Source organism: Platalea leucorodia (assembly GCF_965183815.1).
Source record: "Platalea leucorodia genome assembly, chromosome: 9".
Taxonomy (NCBI): domain Eukaryota; kingdom Metazoa; phylum Chordata; class Aves; order Pelecaniformes; family Threskiornithidae; genus Platalea; species Platalea leucorodia.
In genome coordinates this window covers 30,998,635-31,022,534 of record NC_138831.1, presented here as the reverse complement: position 1 = coordinate 31,022,534, position 23,900 = coordinate 30,998,635, and the positions used below count along the sequence as shown (strand labels likewise).

Below are 23,900 nucleotides of genomic sequence, written 5' to 3'. Positions count from 1 at the left end.
GAGGGGGAGGGCTGGCCCGCCGCCATCTTGCCCCGCCGCCGCGCCGCGCCCCGCGCCGCCCTGCCCTGCCCTGCCGCCGCGCCCCTCCCCCGCGCCGGGGCGCGCGGAGCGGCCACTCACGCTCTCCGCCGCGCCGCGCCGTCCCGCCCGCGCGCGTCCCGCCGCGGTGATGTCATCGCATCCCGCCGCCAGCGACCGCTCGACCGCCCGCCCGCCACCGCGCGCTGCGTTTGCCCCCCCCCGCCGCCGGCCCGGCCCCGGCAGCCGCGCATGCGCCGCCCGCGCCGGTGAAGGCGTTGCCCTCACCTTGCCCTCACCTTGCCCAGGCGCCGCAACGGCGCCTCCGCCTCGCACGTAGGGCTGGGAGGGGCGCCCCAACTGCGCACCGGAGGCAGCCGGCGCTCCCCGGCCTGTGGCAGGCCGCCCGGGGCTGCTCCGTCAGCCCTGTGAGAGGGCCCGAGGTGCCGTCTGTTCGGGCCTGCCAGGCTGGCGGAGCCGCTGAGGTGATGGCGGTCGGTCCCTCGGCATCCAGCCCTTTCCTCAGCAGTTGGGAGCTGGAAAAAGTAGAAAATCGAATACGTGCGGGCTAATAAATAATTGTGTACAATACATTGGGTGTATGTGCAGGCAGATAGCAAAGCAGAACCTGATCCTGAGGTTTGGCACTGGTGAGGCGTGTGCTAGGGTACTGCGTCCAGCTCGGGCACCGCGCTTGGAGAAAGATGGGACTCGTGGAGAGGCCAAGCCTTTTCATGGGGCCTGAGGCCTGGAAGACAGGGCTTGTGAGGAAATACTGCACAAGCTGAGTCTATCCAGCCCAAAGAGAAGACAAAAGGGTATGTGGTAGGAGTGTTCAAGCACGCAAAAGCATGGTTGTGAAGAGAAAGAGAATAATCCATTGCCCCCATTGTGACAGGACTGATGAGATGTAAGAGGCCTAAATTGTAACCAGGACAATTTAGGTTGCCATCTCCAAAACATTAAAAGTAATACAAGGATTGGAATAGATGGCTTGGGAGATTATATATGCTTCAGTCGAAGTCTCCAGGAACAGCAGCACAAGCATCTCTCAGAAATGACACGTATACTCGACTCCGGTTCAGAGCAGAGAGCTGAGCCAGCTGGCCCTTGAAGGTCCCATCCAAATCCCTTCTACTGTCACTGTTCGATAGCGGCCTTGTTGATTATTTATCAAGCAGTTGTCTGAGTTTCCACAACTGCCTCTTTGGGCTGCGGCTGAGCTGAGCACCGTGGTACTGGGGCTTGAATCAAATCCTGCTATTCTGGTCCGATGCCAAATCAGATACCGTATCAGAAGAGTGTCATTTTATAACCTATTTCCTCAGATATTAATAACTGCACTAAATGCAAAGAAGTAGAAAAACAGGTCTGTAATGTCTGCAGTCTCTAAATTTGTGCAAGGTGTTATGAAACAATTGGAACACTCAGAAAGTCGTATTTGCGTACTACTAAAGCAAATTATTGCCATTTTGAAATCCAAACACAGGGTATTTGAACCCGATTATAAGTAAATTGTTGCTCATTTTTTTCTGAGCATGCCAAAATCCAACAAGTTGGAAGAAAGAAGGGTAATCTTTGCATGCAGGTCTTAGATGCATGTAACTGTCTTGTATGCAGCTTAAAATGTTTACATGTGATAAAAACAATTAGAAGAATATGTCAAAATGGAAGTTATCTAAATAAAACTACTGTAAATCCATTTATTCTGAAAGTGTATAAATTACATGCATTAAAGAAAATAAGGCTTATTCAAGTTGGGCAGTGATTTATAAAACTAAAACATAGAAATGTGAAAAAATTACAGTAAACACCGGACAGATAACATCACTTGCTAGAAATAACTGTTAAGAAACTGCTGTTTGTGTTGCTGGACAACTGCTCTCACGCCAACAGTGTGACAGGAACAGATTTACATTTGCAGATCTCATAGAGAAGTCGTCATGCATTGAACGTGGCCTTCTAACATTAATTCTTTTGTGACTGAAAGAACAGCTCCAAACAGATTTGTGAAAGGCTGCATGCAATTTGGCTTGAGGAAAGGGAGGATTTTTCAGGAAAGTCACAAAGTTCAGCACATGAAAAACTTTTTATATTCCATGACTTGTATTCTGATTTTAAAATAGCTTCGCTGATGCTCTCTTTTTACTTACAAGTCACAACAGTGATGCATTTGCTGTGCACTTGGTGAAATATGTCGAGGGAACACAAGAGCCTCTGTCTTTTTTTTTTCCTGCATCCACACCAGAATGATCTTGAATTTTATTATATGACTGATTAACTGCATGCTGGGAAATGTCTGGATTGTATTTTGACACAGGCTAACTACCAAGAGAAGAACATGATTTCCTATGTTTTCCCTCTTGCTGAGCTTCAGATTTTTTTACCTAATGTATAGGATATAATAACTTTTTGGGTTTGCTTGCTTTATTGTTCCAGTTATTTGTATTTCCTCCTCCTCCTATCTTCAGTCATCTTGGCATATGAACGTATGGTTAATAAACTTGCTCTTCGCGCATCTACGTTGAATTTGTTATTTGGAGGCTATTACAGTTGTTTAGTCACTGAAATGTATAATCTGATACACTTGTCAACCCTTGAGATATGCAGCAAAGAGGTTTTTTGGGGTGTTAGTAATGTATTAGACAAAGAAGACAAAGCATCTTCAGTACCATTTCAGAAACCAATCAAATCTTATTTCTGTTTTGCTTCCTTGTAGGATTTGCTTTGTCTACACAAGCCACAAGTACTATGACTTAATTCACATTTTGTACATGTGATTTATATAAATACTGATGGGAAATTTGACATTTAAACCAATAAAAGATATTAGACTCAACTCACTATTAGATTTTTTAATAGAAAGACATTTCTTATGTGGTCAGGAAATTGCAGTAACACATTTAGTGATTTATTGCAATATTTTACTCTCAGATCTTCAAAATGAACTGTCGTAGCTCTTCACAGTTAATAGAATTTGAGGTTAACTGGGGAGCAGTACATCGCTATCGCCACGGAAGAGACAGGACAGACAGCAGCAGACAACCTCCATTAACCGAGGGCTCTGCTTAAACCTGGCAACAATTGCATTTCTGGAAATCCAGGTAGGTTAATCTCACTTCTTGCTGTTTAAAAGAGGAGTTCCAGAAATACACTAATATCGAAAGGAGAAATAACAAATGTAACGATGACCTTACGTAAATCTCAATTAATCCAGTAAGAATGATTAATGTGACCTCAGTGGGCTCGGGATCAGAGCGATCCCAATTTCATGTGACAGCTCTTAGGAATGGTATTCCTGGGGAGGCCCCCTGCTCATTTACTCAATGTATTTTTAGTTTGTCTGAGTGGTAAATGCGGTTAAATTTATTTCACAGCTTTCTTATCTATTTACTGTGTTGAACAGTTATGAAAATTTGTATCGATCCACCTTGTTAACTCATTTATAAAGCATTGCTTCCCTTTGCGTTAGAAGTGTTATTGGTGAGTTGGGTCCTCAAGCAAGAGAAACGTTTGTTCCTTCTGGGTATAAAACTTCGACGCTGATGATCTTCCCTCATGCCAGGGTTTGCTGATGCCTGTCTGACGTCCTGGTAACAGCCACTTCAGTCTGCCAGGCGTCACTGGTGCTTAAAGGCTGGAGAATTGTCTCCGTATCTTGATAGCGTTTGGTGTCTTCCACCGATGCAGCATAAAGGGAAGGCCTGGGCAAGAGAGGAGGACCCACTTTCGTGCTCCGAGGCGGCTGTGCCCCCGTGGCGCGGGGTGTACCCCGCGGGTGCGCCGCGCCGCCTCCCGGGCCCGCCCGCCGCCTCCGAGGGGCGCGGGGCCGAGCCCCCGCCGCCGCTCGGCCCGCCCGCCGCCGCCCCTTTCCCCGCCCCTCGCCGCCCGGCCCCTGCTCGGCGGGCGAGATGCGGCGGCGGCCGCTGCTGCTGGCGCTGGGCCTGGCCCTGGCGGCGCTGGGCGCGGCGCACGGACAGCACCGCGCCGACTACGACCGGGAGGCGCTGCTCGGCGGCCAGGTGGGCGGCGGCGCCCTCCGGCCCGCGTTCGGCCCTGGGGGCGGGCGGGAGCGGGCCGACCGCGCCGCTTCCCGCCGGCGAGGCCGCGGGGCGGGCGCCGCCGGGCTGGGAAGGGGCCGGGGCGTGCGGGGGCGGCGGGTTGACGCGCGGTTCCCTCTGCGGCAGGAGGAGGCGGAGGAGTACGCGCGGCTCAGCCCGGAGGAGCAGCAGCGGCGGCTGAGGGCCATCGTGAAGAAGATCGACTCGGACGCGGACGGCCTCCTCACCAAGGGTAACGGCGGGCGGCGGCCCGGCGCCGCGCCGGCCCGCGGGCCGCGGGGGGGGGCGTGCCCCGGAGCCCAGTCGGTAGCAGGCGTGGGGGTTTAACCGGGCGGGGAGCGGGCTTTGGGCGGGGAGCGGGCTTTGCCCGCGTCCCGGGCCTGGCCCCGCGCCCTGGGGAAAGGGAGGGAGACGCTCTCCCCGTGGCGCGGCCGGTGACACTCGTGCTGTGGAGAATCTCCGTGAAAAACGTGACGACCCTCTTGCACGGTGCCTCAGAAATAGCAGCAGGCTTCATATAGAGGGTGTTTGAGTCCCTAAGATTGCTGCTTTACGTGATGAAAGACGTGAGGGCCACCAAGAGTGAGTTAACATGGGTAAGGGAGCAATGCTCACTTGCAGGTGCCGGCTTTGCACTTGTACCTGCTCCTTGCAGTCTGAAGCCACTTTGAATCAAGTGGGTTTCTGTGTTTGAAATCCTGTTTGTGCAACTCGGAGAGCAAGTTTAAGGGGCAGAGAAAGTACACTTCAGCCATAATACTACATATATGCCCTTCAATACCTGGTGACACTGAGGGATCATCTATTAATTTCAACACAATATAGTATCAAATGTCTCATTTCATCACAATATAGTATCAAATGTCTCTTCCCAGACAGGTTTTTATCAGTCAAACTTGTGAACTCCATGGTAAACTCAGGCCCTTCCTTTCAGTACATCATCATGACACTTTCTTAATTTAATTTTTAAACTCATTATGAAAATGTATTTTTGTTGTTTTGCTGTGATTTTGACCAAAAATCAGAAGTCTCTCATGTGCACACAGACAGAGCAAGTAAAATCCATGTTCAAATGCCAGAACAGTGATATTTCGTTAACATGATATTAAACATCCAGGAAGCTTTCTAGGTGAGAGGACAAAATATGGTTTTAAAGATGAGATCAACTGTATCTCTTGAATGTCTTTCACTTTATATGCTGAAACTGAACTGCAGACTTTTCAGTGTTCCTGCATCTGACTGTGTAGAGGCGAGACAGTATATAACTTTGGCAGGATGGCTAATCCCTGTAATAAACAACAGGCAGTTCACAACGTGAAGGCTATATGGGAAGAGATCTATTTTAAAGTGTAGGAATTCCACCCGTACTCCATCCTCGTGGTATATATTGCATCTGGTTCTCGGTGTAATGGAAACTTGCCTTCCCCTCGCTTCCCAAAGGAAAACTCAGTGGCACGTGTTTTTACACTAAGAAACTTACGGTATCAAAGCTTTTTCAGCTCAGTTATTTCTCAGTGTATTGCGAAACACCCTTTGAGAACTTTTTCCTTACTAGTGGCACCTCTGGAGGCTAACAGTGAGAGATGATGTGATATATTAGTACCACTTCTCTAATGTTGGAGCATTAAGTATTTCTGATTAATGGCACTGGGCATTATGTGTTCAGATGGCTGTGCCTCGTGCCTTAAATGCTGGGAAATAAACCATGCTATAAATTATATGTTACCCATCTTTAAGACATCATGTTGCAGTTTCTTTTAAGGCAGTGCTGGTTTTGTGCACAAGCCTCGGTAGTTACAAAACGTGGCACGCACAGCACTGCATGTTCAGTCAATTCACAGAATCTGTTAGAAAGTTGGTTCATTTGGTAATACAAATTCAGTATTCAAAATACATTTTAAAAATCTCTTGCTGCTTTTCAAAGGTACTTAAATAAATCTAGTAAAGTTGTATTGACACTTCTGCTAAGAAGGGTAGAATAAGATACTTCAGTATTTAAAAAATGCTATAAGATTTTTCTCCACCAAAGCAGTGATTTCTGTAGGATTTTTTTATTAGTCATCGTGACTTTTCAGAGCAGGATTTCGGTTGAGTTGATCTAGCTGTATAATTTTGCAATGCAGAGGAAGTTGTCTTCCCCTTCTGGGTACCTGAAAATAACTGGATGATATTGAGAGAATATGTTTTCCCAATCTTCTTTCAATTAAGTAACTTTAATGTATTGGTATGAATTCATCTGTATATTAAACTTTATTTCTTTTAGCCACTTTTCTATAAAAACAAGTAGCTTAAAAGCATTTCCAAAATATATAAGGCTTGAGTTCAGCCCCAAGTAAAGGGAAAATATGTGTTAATATTTTATTTTGGGTAATTAAGGCAATGGCAGTGAATTTAGTTTTATTTCAGATTGTGGATTTTTCAAAGGAAACCCAAAAGTAATGGGAACAATGTTTTTTTGGGTACAAAGTTTTGTTTAGAGTTGCCTGTCTAAACCATACTCAGCATCATTTTCATAAAGCTTTGAAGGAAAAAAAAAAAGGTGAAAGGATGCTACAGTGTTGATTGGCTTCAGATTTGAAAAGGCACGGCCACATAATCATTTCGAGCTGACATAAGTATGTCAGCAGGCACCAAAAGGGGCAGGTTTCTTGCTTCCATTGTTCAGGTCCCAGTGAGCTAAATAAGGGTACTTCATCAGCTGAAAACTAAGAATCTTCCATTTTACAGGATAAGTTTTTAGTGATCCAGTTAGCTGTGCAGCTGTATGAACGCTACCTAGAATCATTTTTTCCTACCACTTCCCATGTGTATCAGAGAGGGATGCATCACCCTTTTTCTGGCAGCACCAGTATAAGCCAGATTAAAGTAACTCTAGCCTAAGGGTAGCAATGGGGAAATGGTACTACGAAAGAAGAACCGAAGGCTGTAGCTGTGATCCATTCTCTCATTCAGTTAACTTGAAAACAGCCATAGCACAGAGGAAACAGATTGTTTTGCTTTAACTAACCTCTTGCCTATATGCTTACATCTGAATTGCAGAGTATATTCCAGACTGAATAGATGATTCTGGGTTTTTTTATTGTGTTATTTTTTTAATGTTTTTCACAGATGAGCTGAGTTCCTGGATACAGCAGTCTTTTAAACATTATGTTACGCAAGAAGCTAAGCAACACTTCAATGACTATGACAAAGATGGTGATGGATTAGTGTCTTGGAAGGAGTATAATATGCAAATGTATGATCGTGTAATTGATTTTGATGAGAACACTGTCCTGGAGGATCAAGAAGAAGAATCATTTCGACAGGTAAAATGTTTCAGCATCAGTTTCTGTAAGCTGTTGGCAAAAGGCAGCAATATTTGTTTATTGTGACAGAACAAGATGGGTAGAGAAACCATAGCAGCTGGCACATGTTTTAACACTTTCATCTATCTGAGATAGGGGAGTAATTACAGGAAAGTAATGGAGTATTAAAGCTGCTACCAACAAAACAAAGACAGAATGAAATCGTATCTCCTGAGTATATTTTGCTGGCTGAGTGGAATATAAGTCTATTGACAGCCTTAGCACAGAACACAGTCTCCAGCCATCATCTTAAAACAAGATGGCAATCTGTTAGATCAGGTCTGTAGCCTAACCAGTGTCCTGCCTTCAGCGCAGGCCAGTGCCACTGCTGTTGGAGGTAAAGGAAACCCTTGTACTCTTTAACCCCCTTTATTGGACTGCTCTATCCACTCTTTCAGTTATTCCTCGGGTAGCCAGTATGGGGTATCAATATTGCCGGCTTTAACATTTTCTGTCCATTAGAGACCCAGAGAGAAAGCAATAGCAATTCAGACATTTTTAGCAATCAAAATGCAACTCTGATAGCTGGAACTGGATGTACAAACAACAGAAGTTACGGATTAATCTCATATATGAAAGCAAATACCTAAGAGTGGAAAGGAAAGAGGCAAGAGAGGCAGGGAGGGAAGGTTCACCAAGAATCACCACGTAGCAAAACTTGTTTCCTTTCAAGTTACACATTTATAAGTACATGTAAATATTTCCCAAAAAGAGAATAAGTGAGTTTTTAGACTATTTTGGCCTGAGGTGTTGGGTTTGTTTTTTTTTTTTTCTGTGAGTATTGCTTTGGTTGCTTTTAGTAAAGTAGTAGTAGATAATACAGGACGTTGGCAGAAATGAAGCTGAATTAGACAATGGGCAGGGGATTTTACACACTGAAGAAACAAAATGTAAAGCTTTGGAGATCACTTAACTGAATAATTACATAGCTTTTAAATAAAACAAGATTTTAAATGGAACTACCAGTGAAAATATTGATCCCATGTTTGAGATATTGCCATCATAGGTAACTATGCTGAGCTAGAACTCCTACTCACTCGTTTATGGTATACTTTGACTGCTTGCTAGGTTTTCCTACTTGCTGACTTCTTCAACATATATTTTGAAGAACAAAATTAGCAGCATTGTACAAGCATCATATGTCAGCCATCTTCAGCATTTTCCTTACTTTTGGAAATTACTGATCCTGCTCTAATCAAAATGGAAGAGTTAGACTATGGCATTGATTTAGAATTGACATCAAGTAAACATATGAATTTACCAGAAGGTGGCAGCCTTGTTCATCACTTCTCAAAAAACCACTGAAAAATAGACTTTTCCCTCAATAGTTCCAGTTTATGTTGCAGTCTAGTGCTTTCTGTAGTTAGTCCTTCTGAATTGCCTTCCTATTTAAACTTCCAGCTAGGGTCAGCTTTTCTTTAAGAGTACATTTAATTATTTTGCAGAATAGTTAAGATCTTACACTTTATTTGTTACATGTTATGCTCTGTATTAATCAGGTTAGCCTAATTTTGAGAGAAGTGTCAATAAATAGGATATAAACTAAGAAGTACTATTTCAAATGGTTATTTTTAAAGTATTTGTGGTCTCTGGTTTGCTGGCCATTCCCTCATCCAGATCAGAGTCACACTGATAGCACAACACACTTAATCATGGGATTCCAAAATTTTTATAGCTCACATCAGATGCAGTTGGAGTAGAGATCAGTTATCAATGGTGTGGGTCTTTATTTTTTCTAAAGAGACTGTACAAAATGAAACAAGAAAAAAAAGACAAAAATTTTTGCATATTTGTAATACAGAAACGGGAAGTGCAAGACATTCAGAAATATGAACTTGTCTGCTTGTTGTGGATATTATTTATTTTTAAAAGGCATGCTAATATTTATACTTAAAACAAGTTAGAGAAGTGACTTTGCTTTGAAATATGTTCAGATGTAATGGACAACAGTCTTGTGTTAAAGGAATCTGTCTAATCCTTCAGCACTTAAAATGGCTTCAGAAAAGACATTTTGCGTATATGATATTTCAAGAGCTTCTTTGAACTATGAACAGCGCTTGATGTAAATGAGATATAGATCCAGAAGATTAAATGTCCTTACACTGTAAATTTTGGAATTTGCAATGGCTACCCTTAATTATAATCATTGTACTCCACTAGGTTAGTTTGGGAATTGGTGATTTTCAGAAGAGGAAGCATGTATAAAGACAAGAATTCTTGGTCTTTTCATTATCTCCCTTTTGTGTTTTTGAAGCCATGGCTAAAAGTGTGTTTTAAATATCTCCTTAAATTGAAAGAAAAGGAAGTTTTTATGCAATTCTTAGAATACAACTACCTCAATTAAAAGTGCTGTTTGTGTTGCTCTGGATGAGCTCTTTTTAGTGAAAATATAACATCAGTATAATATAAGTAGGTAATGTGAAACAATTAATATTCTAATGAGCTTACATCCAGCTACTATAATGTTGTTTTTCCTTTTCATTAAGTGCTCTAACTAAATCTATTTTCTAAGCTTCATTTAAAGGAGAAAAAGCGTTTTGAAAAAGCTAATAGAGATGATGTTCCTGATCTAAATGTGGATGAATTTGTTGCTTTTGAACATCCTGAAGAAGTGGAATATATGACGGTAAGATTTAAGAGAGTATCTTTATCAGCCTGTGTACATAGATGCAGCCTCTTTTTAATGCATGTACTTAGCCCCAGTACTACAGGAAGCGTGCTTTTGAGCAGTTATATGTATTGCTTTTACAGACCAAATTTAAAGTCAGATAATGTGTTGTGGATCCAGTGCTGGAGTTCAGAAGCTGGAGCGGTAGTTCAGTGCTTTTCTTCGAAATCTCTTTCAAGAACTATTACTGCACAACTGTCCCAAGCCTTTGAGATTGGACTGACATGGCTCTCTCTAAACTCTTTTAGGTTGGAAATACATCAGTGAGATTTTAGCTCGAGGAAGTTTCATGCCTAGTTCAGAGTTCAGTTCTAGTTAGGAGGACTTACAGGAAAGATTTCTTTGCACAGGAAAAGGTCAAGTGCTGGTTACTCTCACTTTGCTTAAAGTGACAGAGTAGTCACTTTGCTGGCCAAAAAAGCATTCAAGCCCATCTGAATCTTTAATATTGACTGTACTATGGTCAGAGTTTGGGAGATTATTATTTTAGCTGGGAGCACTTTGTGATTGGTCATCTGTTTCATCACTGCTGTGACTGTTGGTGTCGTTCCAGCTCAGTACCGACAGTTGATCCCAGTTAAAAGTACACTGGTGCTTTTCTGCAATAGAGCCTTCAGTTTTGGCTATCTGATGCTGCAGAGCCAACTGCCAGGAGGAGTGCTATGCAAACAGAGCCTCTGTTTGTGTTGACATAATTGTTGGTTGTGGACAAACAAGAAAAGACAGAACTACAAGAACAGGCACACTGGCTTCACAGGACCAAAAGACCAACCAGTTTTCCTAACAATTTCATAAAGTTGCAAAAATGCAAATTAGTGAACACATCACATGAAAAAAGAAAAGTGAAATGAGATGATACAGCTTTGTACAAATTCATGTTTCTCAGCTACTTGTGTAGTTTTGAATTGTGTTGAAGGATTCACTTTTCAGATTTGGTTTCCATAAAACCTGACATCCTAAACTCTTAAGAACAGATTTGCTTTGTTGCACAGGAACCAATTACTGCAGTAGTCTGCATAAAACAGAAAAGCAGATTTGAAATGAGTGAGTCTTTAAAGAATACCTTATTGCTCTAAAATGATTTATTGCTGTTTCTCTTGATTACAAGATGCTAATTTTTCACAAATTAATATTTTGCTTTTTGTATGTATGTGAAAGGACTTTGTCATTCAGGAGGCTTTAGAAGAACATGATAAAGATGGCGATGGATTTGTTAGCCTGGAAGAATTCCTTGGTGATTACAGAAGAGACCCAAGTAAGGAAAAAGGGTGGGGGCATGAAAGAAGGAACTGAACAAAAGCTTTTGGAATGGGGTGAATTGTATGCACCTTTATTTTCAGCTTTTTACACCTCCACCTACAGGGTCTGAGTAACATTATCCTGTCTTTTAAAATAGTTCAGTTTCCTGGTACTGGGCATAGTAGGTCATTATTTCAGTCTGCCCTGTATGTATTCGGCAGTAGCTTGCATATAGCCCATTCCACTGTTTCCTTGCAAGTTATTCCTTGTTTTTCTAAAGACTGAAGCATATTCCTCATCACTAGGTATGCAGCTGAAATAAGATCCAGTTTTGCTAACTGAACACATCTGCGAAACCAGCCAGCATGAATGTAAGGTTAAACTTTCCTGGTCTTTATCAGCTGAAGGCAGCAGCTGTCAGCCTTGCTTTAGAAAGATTGAAGCTGTGTGTGTTTTAAGAGAAGTGGAGTGGAAGCGTAAGGAGTCTTCACTGCACCAGATATCAAAAGCCTATCTGCTTTCTCTTTTTGTTTTTTTTTTTTTCCAGTCTTGCCCTTCCTTAAACTTGCTCTATTCCTTCTTTAACAAGAAAAAGGACACTTACCTGGTGTTTATCAATACTGTTCTCTAGCTATGTTGCTAGTAGATAAATATTTTATATGCTGTATTTGATTTGCTGCAAGGTAGGGCAAATAACCCCTCCAGTTCGAAAAAGACCGGTAGCTTGAGGCATGTGTAAAGTCTGCTTGGTCCTAAGGAGTGCTAATTCTTAAGTGTGGACTAGCATCCTAGCTGGGGAAAATGGTTAAGCCATGTGAGGATATGGAGAAATAGGGGAATAGTCAGTTTTTCTTCACTCCAATCAACCACCTGGGATTTCACCTTTTATTACCATCTTTGTTTGCCAGAGCCAGTAAAAACAATCTCTCCCTCATGCAACTACAGGGTTCTTTATCTTTTTCCTACCCTGACTTGAAAAACGCTTTTCCAAGCCAGTCTATCCAAAGTTGTTAGAAAGGAGTGAAATTGTTGCTAGGGTCCTGGCAGTAATAGAGGAGATAACAGCTTTGTCATTAAAACTTTTTAGCAAGAATTCAGAATCATGTACAATTGTAGAAGCTACTTCAGCTTTCCTCCAAATGGCCATCTCTTCCGCAGACAGTGTTCCTGCAGCACACTGTAAAATGACTAATAAAGTACACGGTGGGTCTGGTTTCCTGATTGTCTTGTGGTTTGGGGCAAGTGTATGGTGAACTGTGACATGAAGGGATGATCTACTTGTAAACTAGATGGTAGAAAGGAAGGAGAGAGACTTCACACTTTTTCTTCTTTTATAATAGAAACGTAATTATTTTTAAACTGTTATTTGTCTGCTTGTGATGTCAACTACTTTTGACTTCCATAAGGTTTAGGAAGTCTTAATAGCTGTTTGTGCTTGTCTGCAATGTTTATCAGTGGTGAAAGATCAGTTCGATGAATTGCTTCTGAATTTCTTGAAGAGTTAGAGACAAGTTTAAGATTGCTGGCTAGGTTGCAGGATGCAATGCCAGTCGGTGCATAGGGTAAGTATAAATCAAGTGTACAAATAAAGAAATACATAAAAACAGTAAATGGAATTGCCTTGGATATATTCCAGGTATTTTAGAAAACAAACAAAAAAATTAGTCGGTAAACTAATTCGAAAGCCGGCAGTATTGGCCTGAGTCTATTGAGCCTGTACTAATCAAGAGCTTTGCCTTCTCTCTTATCTGTCACAGATGGACCTCCCTTGATGTTAAAGCAGGGGAACAGACAGCAGATGGTTATTAAAAACTTCATATAGCCTTACAATGTCATAATCCCATATACTGCAAAACACTAATTATCTAGCTACTTTTTGGGACACGTGTTGTTTTAAAGCTTTTCCCTACTTTCCTCCATCCGTTAAGTGCTGAGATGACCAATGTCTGAGGCCTTTAGTATTGCTCATATTGCTGTCATGGGATACTCTCAACATGGTATCTGCAACACGATTGCTATACGTTAATGGGAGAGAGTAATACTAACGTAGTCAGGGTAAATACGGCAAATGTAAGATATCTCTGTCATCCACTTTAACTTTTTCCTACTGATATGTCAGCTGTCCCAGTAAGTAGGAAACCATCTACTTGGCAGCACATTCAATATAAAGTATGCTTTCTCCACTATCAAGGTGGGTAATCACAGATATATTAAAATAAACAGTTCAGTTGATGGTAACCCTTGACTTTCATGTCCACTTAGTTCAACTGTAAATTTACAATCTTAATATTACCTTAGCTTTAAATTCTGTTTTAATCTATAAAAGTGGGTTTTTTTCATATGTAGAGAGATGCTTTTATTTAATCTATTGGGACTGGTCTGTAAGGCTTGTCTTTGTTTAGTGAAATCACTTTGATGTTATGTTTTATGAGATTAAGTGAATTTGCTTAGGGAAAAAGGTGAAAACGTCTGCTTTAAGGTAAAGAGCGGCTTTGAACTTGACAAATGTGTCTTACTAGCTGCAAGGGAAGATCCAGAATGGATACTTGTTGAGAAGGATCGGTTTGTGAATGACTATGACAAGGATAACGATGGAAAACTCAACCCTCAAGAGCTGTTGTCTTGGATAGTACCTAATAATCAGGGTATTGCACAAGAGGAGGTATGTGTTTTGACTGCTGTTCAGATTTTAATTAATGCAGTAGAATTCTCAAAGTATCACAACAAAATGATAGATGCCTTCAGATTTACCATGTCTTAGTAGTTGAAAAAGATTGCTTAGTAGATCTTTGCATATATTTTTAACCTTTTTTTTCAGTTTGATAAAGAATGCAGGTCCTTTAACTGCATTAGGCAAATTTGAAGTTCCTGTCAATTGTAGGAATGTTTGTAAATTAACGAAGTGCTTTTCTACGTGTTTAAATAGCTTATATGGCTTGAGTTAAGGTTACAGTATTTTATTCAGTTATTTTTTAGTTATTGTAGGGAAATCTAATGTGAGATGCTACTAAAAGAAGCTGTTATATACTGACAGCATAATTTTGAAAACAAAAATTGATCGTGATGCTTCTAACTGGATAAATCACCATAATTTGTGGAACTAAAAACTTGTCTTTTCGTAAGTACAAGAAAATGGAAGTATTCTATGATTCAAGATGCTGTAATGCAAACTTTGATGATGATAATTAGAATGGTTTAATCAGGGGTAGAACGCCATAATAGCTTTAAGTGGATTCTCATTTTAGCTGTTTTTAGTTTATTTTTTTGTAGCAGGCAGTAGAAGCACTGAGTGTTCCAGAACAACCTATTTTAGTAAGCAGACTTTACAGTCGCCAACTGCTGTAGAGAGGATTTCTGCCTTTCCGCTAGAAACTTTTTATCGTGATTCATCCAAATCTCTTCCCGTTGCACTGGAGGATTTCGGTCTTCGAAACAGCAGGAACAACAGGTCTTCCCATGCCTCTGTAGTTCCTGGTAAAGATGGGAGACGCTTTGTGTCAGACAGCATAGCCCGTCTGCTGTGTTGGACTGTCTCGGTACTGAGGTCTCACCTTTTCCTTTTTCAGCTCTGTCAGTGACAGAAAAAGCAATGTGGCTAGCACGCAGCACTGGGTACTCGCGTATCTGACCTTGTAGGAAGCCAAGCTGTTCAGTTGCTCTAGTAGTATTTTTGTAAACGTGGATCTGTAAGCCTTTGCAGAGACTTTTTTTAACATCTGACTCTTGAGGGTGGTTGGTTCTTATTTCACGGAAACAATACTGTTCTAACTGACATCAGTTCTGTGTGGTGTTGAGTCTATTCATACCGATGTTGGTTTGCTTGTTTGTTTTTCTTTTTTAGCAGTTCTTTGCTATTCATTCAAGTTTTAGCTTACAGTAAGGCCATGCTGTAGTAATAGCTCAGTTCTGTAAGAAATCAGGTTTTTTATGAGTTTCTCTAATGTGCTATTTTTTTCCTTCAGGTAATATAAGGGCTTAGCAAAGTCATCAATCCTAAAGAGATTGACTTAAGTCATAAACTGCTGTTTGAAAGCTGAGTATTGCAGTTTCATTTTGGCATTGCAAAATGACTTGAGAAAGCTGGTAGCTAAATAACATAAAAATAGAAAAATGGCTCTACGTTCCATTTCCAGGAATTGATATGTGTTTACCAAGATGTTGTCTTAATTTTTAGCTTTTGCCATGCAGAATGCTTTTAAAACCTGCTTGACTGACATTAGTCCCTGTTATTTTCCTCAGTCCTTTTTGGTGATGTAGTCAGCTTAAATGTAAGTAATGTTTAATTTAAAAAAAAAAGTCACTAAGCAATTGTAGTAAGCCAAACCAATCAGAAAAAGTAGGAACAGAAGGATTCTCTACATCATGATATTTGTAAATGTTTAGCAAATAAAAACAAAACCCGTGTAATACCAGGACTCCTGTATTTCTCAGAAATAATAGGTGCAATAGAGCTGCTGTGCTAGCTTGTTCACTTTGAGCTGTGTAACACTTGTGAAGTTCCTATGCAGAGATGGCTTATCTCGTCCACTGTTGCAGGTAGAAAACCTTTTTTCACGGTGGACATCAAATACTTTCCAGTTCCATTTTAATCATGAATTATAGCCATGGAGCATTTTTTGCAAATCATAAATAGATACAGAATATCCAGCTGCAAATCTCTATCCCTGTTTTCTTTTTTTTTTAATATGCATGTATGGTGGAAAAGTGAGTCTCCACAGATTCAGGAAATAAAAAATGGTTTAGCACAGTAGCCACCTCCAGAGTTGAAAGCAAGAGTGCCTGCAGCTTAACCTGAGAGCTGTAAACGATGCTTCTCCTGTCAGACACAGGGTAAATATGCGACTGAGCGATAACGGGCGCACACTTCTGAAAGAGAATGCTCAAGTTGGAGACTTTATTGGCTCAAATCCTAGGTGAGGTCCCACACATCAAGGACTTGCTATTGTAGCTGTCATTCAGTGGCTGAATGTCCGGAGGGGCCCTCTGAAAACACAGTGTCTCTAGCTGACGTGCTAAGCTTGCATTTTCTGCAGATTGTACACTAAAGACGTGTATTGCACTCACCCGTGGATTTCAAGGACTTTGGGTGCTTCCAGGAGCATGATTAATCTTTGCTGGTTTAATACTGTCTTCCACCCTCAAAGTAAAGCTATGGGTTTGATTTGTTGCTTTCGAATTGCTAGTGAGGGTAGAGATCTGATATTACGATTTTGCCACCAAATAAAAGAGGCAAAGGGAAACAAACAGAGGAAAGAAAGGCTCTGTTCTGAATGTAAAATCTTGTCTAGCTTATTACAAATAATGGTGTTGTGGCAGGACTTTGACAAAGCCATTCCAAAAGCATTCTTTATAAATGCTCATATCTGTTAACTGTGCACATGGTGTTTCATTTATTTTAAAGGCTCTTCACCTTATTGAAGAAATGGATTTGAATGATGATAAAAAGCTTTCTGAAGCAGAAATTCTTAAGAACCAGGATTTGTTTCTTAACAGTGAAGCAACGGATTATGGTAGGCAGCTTCACGATGAACGTTTCTACCATGAAGAACTTTAGATTATTTATTTTGTAATCTGTTTTTCTTCCCTTTCTTTCATTTGGAGCTTTTGTTAAAAGCACCCATCAGCTATGTTGCAAGTTTTATGCTGTAATTACAGTACACTAATGTTTGTGTAAATAATTTGCATTCAAAATTTAATTGCCCTCCTGCAGACTTCCTTGGGCCTCTTCTAGCCTTCAAAATTAATCTCAAATACTTACTTCCAAAATTGTATAGCATTGGGAAATAAATTACTTCAGGGTTAGTACTGTATTGTCAAGAGTTGTTCTACTGTACTTGAAAAAAATGAAGAATCTAAATGATTCTGAAAGAATGCAAAACAGTAACTGAGAGACTACTATTTTTTCTAATCAGTTTAATTAGGGTGGGGAGTGGGGAAGATGGGGGGATGTTTAGAGTCAGTATTAACTGTGTTTTATTTAATACGTTTGGAGAAACACTTAGATTAATGCCTCAATTGTTTAAGAGGTTTCTACTTAATTTTAAATGGTTTCTATACTGTGTTTTATTGTATCATAAAACTTGCTATTTTTACATCTATAGACAGTAATTGTTTTTAATGTACAATTCTACAGCATTAGCAATACAGTGGTACTTTCCAGTGTTAAGACACTCTTCATTTGTTGGATTAAAACTTAAAATATTCTGTCTTTCTGTGTCTTGTCCATTTATTACTTACTGTGGGTCACCCATAGCAACTCTTGAAATGTGAACAATGTACACAGTGATGTACAATGGCAACATTCTTAGCTTTTATAAACCAAAGACACACCATCTCATCTGGATGCTAAAGAAGATTCAAAAAAAGCAAAGTGTGCAGTTAGCATTTTCTGGACAAGTTTGCAAAAGCAATTGTGTGTGTTTCGTTTTTTATTTGGGATATATGGAACTCTAAAGCATCAAGGCATTACATAATATTTGTAGTAATAACCTCTAAAAGTTAATTTTGGTTGAAAATTCCACAGTTACCATTCATAAATTAAGTACTGTCCCATTATGTGATTATTTGAAGTAGTCTGAAAGGTTAATGGCATGACAGATTCAATTTCGGAAAGTACATATATTTGCTTTTTATCTCCTAGAAAGTCACAGAAATTAGCTGAGTATTCTAAACAAAGACAAAGCCTCACGGAATAGACTGTGTGGAGTGTATCGGGGTTTTTTTAATTCCTAGGTAACTAACTCCTGTAATGCTCTTGCAATGTTCTCCTTGACTAATGTTTTCCTTCCTCCCAGCTCTCTTTTTATTGAGGAAGAGCAACTAGTTCTGCCTTGTTTTTTCCCCAATATACCACCTCTTAATTATTCTCAGAACAAACAGCAAATTCCTTTCAACCTAGGTGTTATCACCATTAGAAGGTTAGCAGTTTTGATTCAGAAGAAAACTACGTATTCTTTTACTGTATTTTTTTTTTTTTAGATATCATGGTGATCGAAATTCAAAACGCTTTTTCAGTTTTAGCGGTTGTTTTTTTTCCAACCCATATTTGTTTATTTCAGTTCCTGGGAATGTGAGTACAACTATTGCCCTGGCGGTGGTGGGATCTGATGGTTTAAAAAAAAAAAAAAAAGTCTAATTAAATCCAGTGTGTCCAGGAATATTAAAACAGTTGTCGTCATCTTTGTTGGTTTGAAATATACCCACAGTTGCCCATTTGTTATTATTCTTTATGGCATTTTTAAACAAGTCTGGATGACAGATTCAGCTGCATACTCAGTATTAAAAATATCGTCATCAACCTGAAAGTTCAACTTGCAAAACAAGGAGGGAAAAAAAGAATGCCTTTGGAAGGATGCCACTGACCTTTGCCCTTTGACTCAGCTCAAAGTAATTTGCTGGTTTGCAATAATTTGCATAAACCAAGAATAAGAAGAAGTATAGCAAGACTAGTGAAATACCGAAGAGCATAGCATTTATACAGTCCACATCTCGGAGGCTGTGCCAAGCATCCACTTTATTGCTTATTTTAATATTTCTGTAAGCAGATCATGTTAGGTATTATTAGAGCTTAGCTCACTGTAAGGTAGCAATAGAAGTACAGCTTTCGTCACTTCGCAGCTCTTAATGTAATTTTATGGGCACAGAAAAGTAGTGTTAATGTAACTGAAATGTGGATTTGGAGAAGTGCTAAGCTCGAGCCCTTAATAATGTTGTATTCTGTTGAATGTTTCTGTAATTTATAGAGTAAATTAATGAAGACTTCTTTCGATTTCCGATAATGTTTTTAAAATGAGGCTTCTTTCGCTTTAGGATTAGAAGCCTAACAGTGCTTTCACAATCTTAGAAAGATATGTGGCTTTTGATAGTTTAATCTAGTGTTTAGGCTGCCCAAATTGGCCATCCACCACTTAACACTCAGTGGTGTCTATCCAAATATTTTACATGAGAGTAGCTCCAGTATTTTCAGGGTTATGCGTTGACGGAGTCCCTTACCTAGCATTTTTTAACTATACCGAGAAAAAGTGCAATAAAGCAAGTATCTCTTAGAACTTATACCTATTTCACTGTAGATAGAAATTAAATAGAAACTTTAGTTTTAATGAGTCAGAGCAGAGATTTTTCAGCACTCCAGTGTGGCATACTTCATTCTGTGTATTTAGAGAAGGAACGACTGGTACTGAATCTGGGACTCCCAGAGCCTGCAAAAACCCCACACAAAGTAACCCAGGTTAGCCTGGTCTTTATGTTTCCTGTTGGCCCTATTCTGTGTAGAAAATTAAAAGTTTCTCTGTGTGGTGAAGGCCGGGAACAGTGTCTGGTAGCTCCCTCCCCTCTGCCAGGTTTTACAGAAGGTTTTCCACAAGATCCAAACTTTAGCCATAACCACATGTGCTCAAACATGAAGACATTTTGGAACAAAGGATTGTGTCTTGTGCTGCTGTTGTCATGTAAAACAGATGTTTTGTTTTGAAAAAGCCTCCAGCCACTGTATCCTACAGATCATCAGACCTCGTGGAGGCATACTAAAAAACCCTGTTCTTCCTTACACATCTCTATGTCTACTCCAGCAACACGCACTGCAGAGACTGCTGTGGTAGCCAAGACGGCAGACGGAAAAGCCAGGGACCTGTTTGTGCCTGGTTTTGTAGGGACGTGATGCTTTGGCAGTCTCTCCGTGTTCCTGTCTGTCCTACCGCTACTGGAACTTTGATTCCTTTCTCATTTTCTCACCAATCACAAACCTCGCCAAACAAACAAAAACAGATCGTAGGGATATTTTAGAAAGCAAGAGCAGCTTCAGCCAACGCTACATTTCATCCTGGTATCCCCTTCTGAAGCATCAGGCTTCCTTCTGTCCAACGGCGCAACTTCTACCTGCAGAAGTTTCCTGAGCACAGTTCAGGTTATGGTCAGCTGGAACAGCTCAAAACAGCCAGTCCAAAAAAAAACTAAAAAGATCTAATTCAGAATTGAAACCTCAGCTCTGACTTACAGGAAGAATAAGAAGAGAGATGGTGAAAGTTAAGCGTCACATTTTCTTCGTCAGTACACTGTGGCTTGAGGCGAAGAGGCATTCCGCTTCAGCACCTTGTACTGAAGGTCTCTGGCCCGTTACACCTGATCTCGCTTTGTAAGCAGCACATGCAGAATATTCCCAATTCAAATATTAAAGCTGGTAAAAGCACTTTGCCTTCATGTAATAACCACTCAGGCTTTTTTAGAGAGAGTGAGCGTTCTTGTTGGCAAGGTAACTTCATTCTCATCCTCAAAATGAGTTATCCCTAATTCAGGGGCAGTCCCCTGCTCTGCAGAAATATGCATTAGGACGATTCTTTGGACGATGGCTGAGAGAGACTTTCAGAGGAACAAATACTAGCTAAACTCAATGAAGAGAACAAAATTCGTCTGCTTGTTCCAAAATCCTTCCATTTATAAAATCAAGGATCTAGTAAAATTTGATTTCTAAACAAACATTGCATGTAAAAATGTCAGGTGAACAGGGCAAAGGGAGGATATGTGACGGCAAGTAGGTGAAGTATCGATGTTAGGAGCTTAGATTTGCAAAGGCTCCCAGACCACGGAGCGGCTCATACATTTACAAAAACACATCCTACCAAAAGCACAGCTCATCTCAAGGAAAGTGGATGGGTGACAGAACAAGCAAAATTACATGGCTGGTATAAAGAAGCCAGACTTCTCAGAGGTGCACAACGAAGCGACAAGAGGCAACAGTCACAAGTTCCAGCAAGGGAAACTCTGACTAGACGAAAATTTCACAGTAGGCGTGATTAAGCAGCGAAACAGGCCCAGAGAGGTGGTGGAAGAGTTTCCACCCTGGAGAGAGCTCAAAAAGGTCCTGGGCAATGTGCTCCACCTTTGAAGTTAGCCCCGCTTGGAGCAGCAGATTGAAGTGGAGACCTGCCTTCCACAGACCAGGAGGCACAAATAATCATGTTTAAAGTGATCCTGTCTATACCATTTGGCAACGTGCTTATTTTTCTATATATTCTAAGTTATTTTGAGTATGCAGCATTTCCAACTACAAGCTATCCTTTCCCCCTCTGTCTTAAAAAAACTCTAGAGCTTGCTACAACTAACACGAAAAACTTCTCAGAAGGTGAACACTGATCTCAATGTTGGTTTTAAGGTAGAAATTATTTTTGTTATAGCACGAATATTATATGTGTATATAAATATACCTTCTCTATACAGAGGGTAGTGCCCCATGTGAAGTGCTTTGTCCCCTTCTCACAAGAAGAAAAGTCACATTAAGGGGTAATTCCACACGAATTTGGTCCTTAAAGCAGAATCCTTTGAGCTGCAGAAATGCTGCTCACATGGATGTGTACCAACGTCCCGGAATGGAGGCGTAAGGAAATACTTGTTCATGAAGAACGTTATTTTACCAGCCCCGCTGATCTATCAAAGCAAAAAAGAAGTTGAAAAAACAATCCACAAGGAATTCACTATAAATAGAGAAAAAGTTAAATCGTTTTGAGAAAGCCAATAGTAAACCTTTCTCTCAATGGTAACAACAGTAGCAAAACAAGACTGAGCAATGTTAAACATCAGGCGTAATCACTTGGCTAGCTGAAGTGTGCTTCAGCTGATCGGTATTTCTTGCATTTCAGGTTTGCAAAAAGCACAAATGCTACAAATGCCTTTACCAGTTGCTCGTTCCTCTTCCTAGCTATTGTGGTAGGAGTATGTGGCAAAATATCCGAGTACATGTTTTCTCAAACAAGTGGAGGCTTACAGTGCTAATTGAGAGTAAACAACTCGTTTGTCTGAACTGGGTAAGTTCTGTTGTGTCCGGAAATTAAAACAACTACACTTAAATATTTCAGATAAACATTTATTTTCAATAAGCATACAAATAATTTATCTAGAAAAGGTTTGCTTTTTAAAGATTTTTGAAAAGATCTTTGAGATGTTCACTGTTGACCTGCTACAGTTTTGCATTTCTACTCAGAAAAAAAATTATAAAACAATTGGTGGTGTTTCTAAATGAGCAAATATGCAGAATATTTGCTAAAATATGCTGAAGGAATCTGAACTGTTGCCTCCCATGATGCTAAACAATTCACTGTATTACTAAAGAAGGGACATTTTGTACAGAGACAGACCTGCTGGAGATGGCATATTTTGGACAAAGGTCCAATGGTTTGAGATCAACTAAAAATGCCATGATTTTTCACAAAACATGGCAGCGTCCTTGCAAATGGCAGTCTGAACAGCTGTTGCTTATGTGCATACCCCCTGTAGTCGCAATCAGGTAAGATTATTTTTTTGCAAAGCATATCCTAAACTTCTGTCTAATGTTTCTGTGAACTTGAAGCCTCCTGCTTTCTTTCCAGAATTGCAATATTCAAAGAGTCCTTTATGGAAGTGGAAACCTCTTCAGCACTGCAAGCATTACCTACTTGGCTAATGAATATGCAATACTTGCAAATGAATAGTGATTTCCTTTGAATTAATGGAATGGATAAAGCAAGTGTGTTGGTAAAACATACAAAAGATGTCAGAGAAATACAAAGTATCTTCCTGTAGGTAGCTGAAGTTATGACAAGAAGGGGAGATAGAAACCCAAATCTTTTCATTTTCTCTTTCACAAAGTGGTTATACTTCTCTCCAAAGAACTACCAGATGCTGTTCATGTTAATCAAGCCTCCTGTGATGTTGCACTTTTCCACAGTTTCTCTTCTCTTTTTTTTGTCTTTGAAACACTTTCAGGGGTAAGGGTGGTGGCTAACCACCACGTTTAAGCACGTACCAAGCACAAAAAGACCCCGAATTTCTGTAATACGAACAATAATTTTAAGGTATACAGAGTATCATGATGTTAATTTTAGAGGAAATCCATTCATGTTCTTCATAATTATGGTGAAGACTACGGTTATCTTTCTCTTGGGTAAAACATCAGGGACTGGGTCCACCTTTCAGTGGAAGCCTCTATTGGAAACCACTATGAAATGCTAGATATCGGTCAAGAACGTAGTCTATGCAATTAATCTTTATGTTAATTGTCAATTTTACTGAAGCAAAATGCCAGCAGGACTGTCTTGCACTGTGAAACAGTGCTTGTGGAAGGATGTTCAAATAGTTCCTTCTAAAAGAAGCAAAGGGAGCGCGTTTCAGAGCCGAACAGAGCTGATGTCGCAGGGTCTGGAGCACGCTGCATCAGCTTTCAGCCAGCAGCCATGGATGGGTTCAGAGGAGTTGTAACAAATCGAGCCGGATGCTCAGAGGCTGCCGTTTCTGTTTCCATGGGAACGGAGATTGGCTCCTCACAGAAGGCAAGGTGATTTAAAAATTTTTAAATTGGCACGATTGTGGGTAATTTGAAAGCCCCTAACATTTCTCGCATTGAAATTTGGACAGCCATTTGTATGGAAATAGAAACGGCAGGCGCAGCTAACCAGCTAAAACGCTTGTATGTTGTAGCTGTGGTTTTCCTCTGGAAGTGGTTTCATTGCTGTTGTGTCTTTAGGCTTTAGCGCTCAGTGAGACACCACAGGCTGGACTGTTTTAATTTTGAACATGACTGTGTTACAGCAATTGTGAAGCCAT

General features: G+C 40.5%; 2 protein-coding genes across 4 annotated transcripts in view; one reads left to right on the top strand and one right to left on the bottom strand.

The window, feature by feature from the left end:
* SCAPER (S-phase cyclin A associated protein in the ER) overlaps positions 1–198 on the bottom strand; it is a 168,083-nt gene extending 167,885 nt beyond the window's left edge. For both annotated transcript variants that reach the window (XM_082321353.1, XM_082321354.1), the window contains exon 1: positions 121–198. In XM_082321353.1, the coding sequence (XP_082177479.1) occupies positions 121–176 (56 nt within the window). In that variant the 5' untranslated portion in view covers positions 177–198. The remainder of the gene's footprint in view (positions 1–120) is intronic.
* A 3,708-nt stretch (positions 199–3,906) lies between these two features.
* Positions 3,907–17,217, top strand: RCN2 (reticulocalbin 2). 2 transcript variants are annotated; one of them, XM_082322355.1, is made up of 7 exons: positions 3,907–4,040; positions 4,206–4,311; positions 7,188–7,384; positions 9,948–10,049; positions 11,250–11,346; positions 13,850–13,992; positions 16,732–17,217. In XM_082322355.1, the coding sequence occupies exons 1-7, from the start codon at positions 3,930–3,932 to the stop codon at positions 16,882–16,884; spliced, it is 909 nt and encodes a 302-aa protein (XP_082178481.1). In that variant the 5' UTR covers positions 3,907–3,929; the 3' UTR covers positions 16,885–17,217. The 2 variants fall into 2 exon arrangements, with proteins under 2 accessions (XP_082178481.1, XP_082178480.1); XM_082322354.1 differs by having other exon boundaries at positions 9,936–10,049.
* Positions 17,218–23,900: the final 6,683 nt, after the last annotated feature.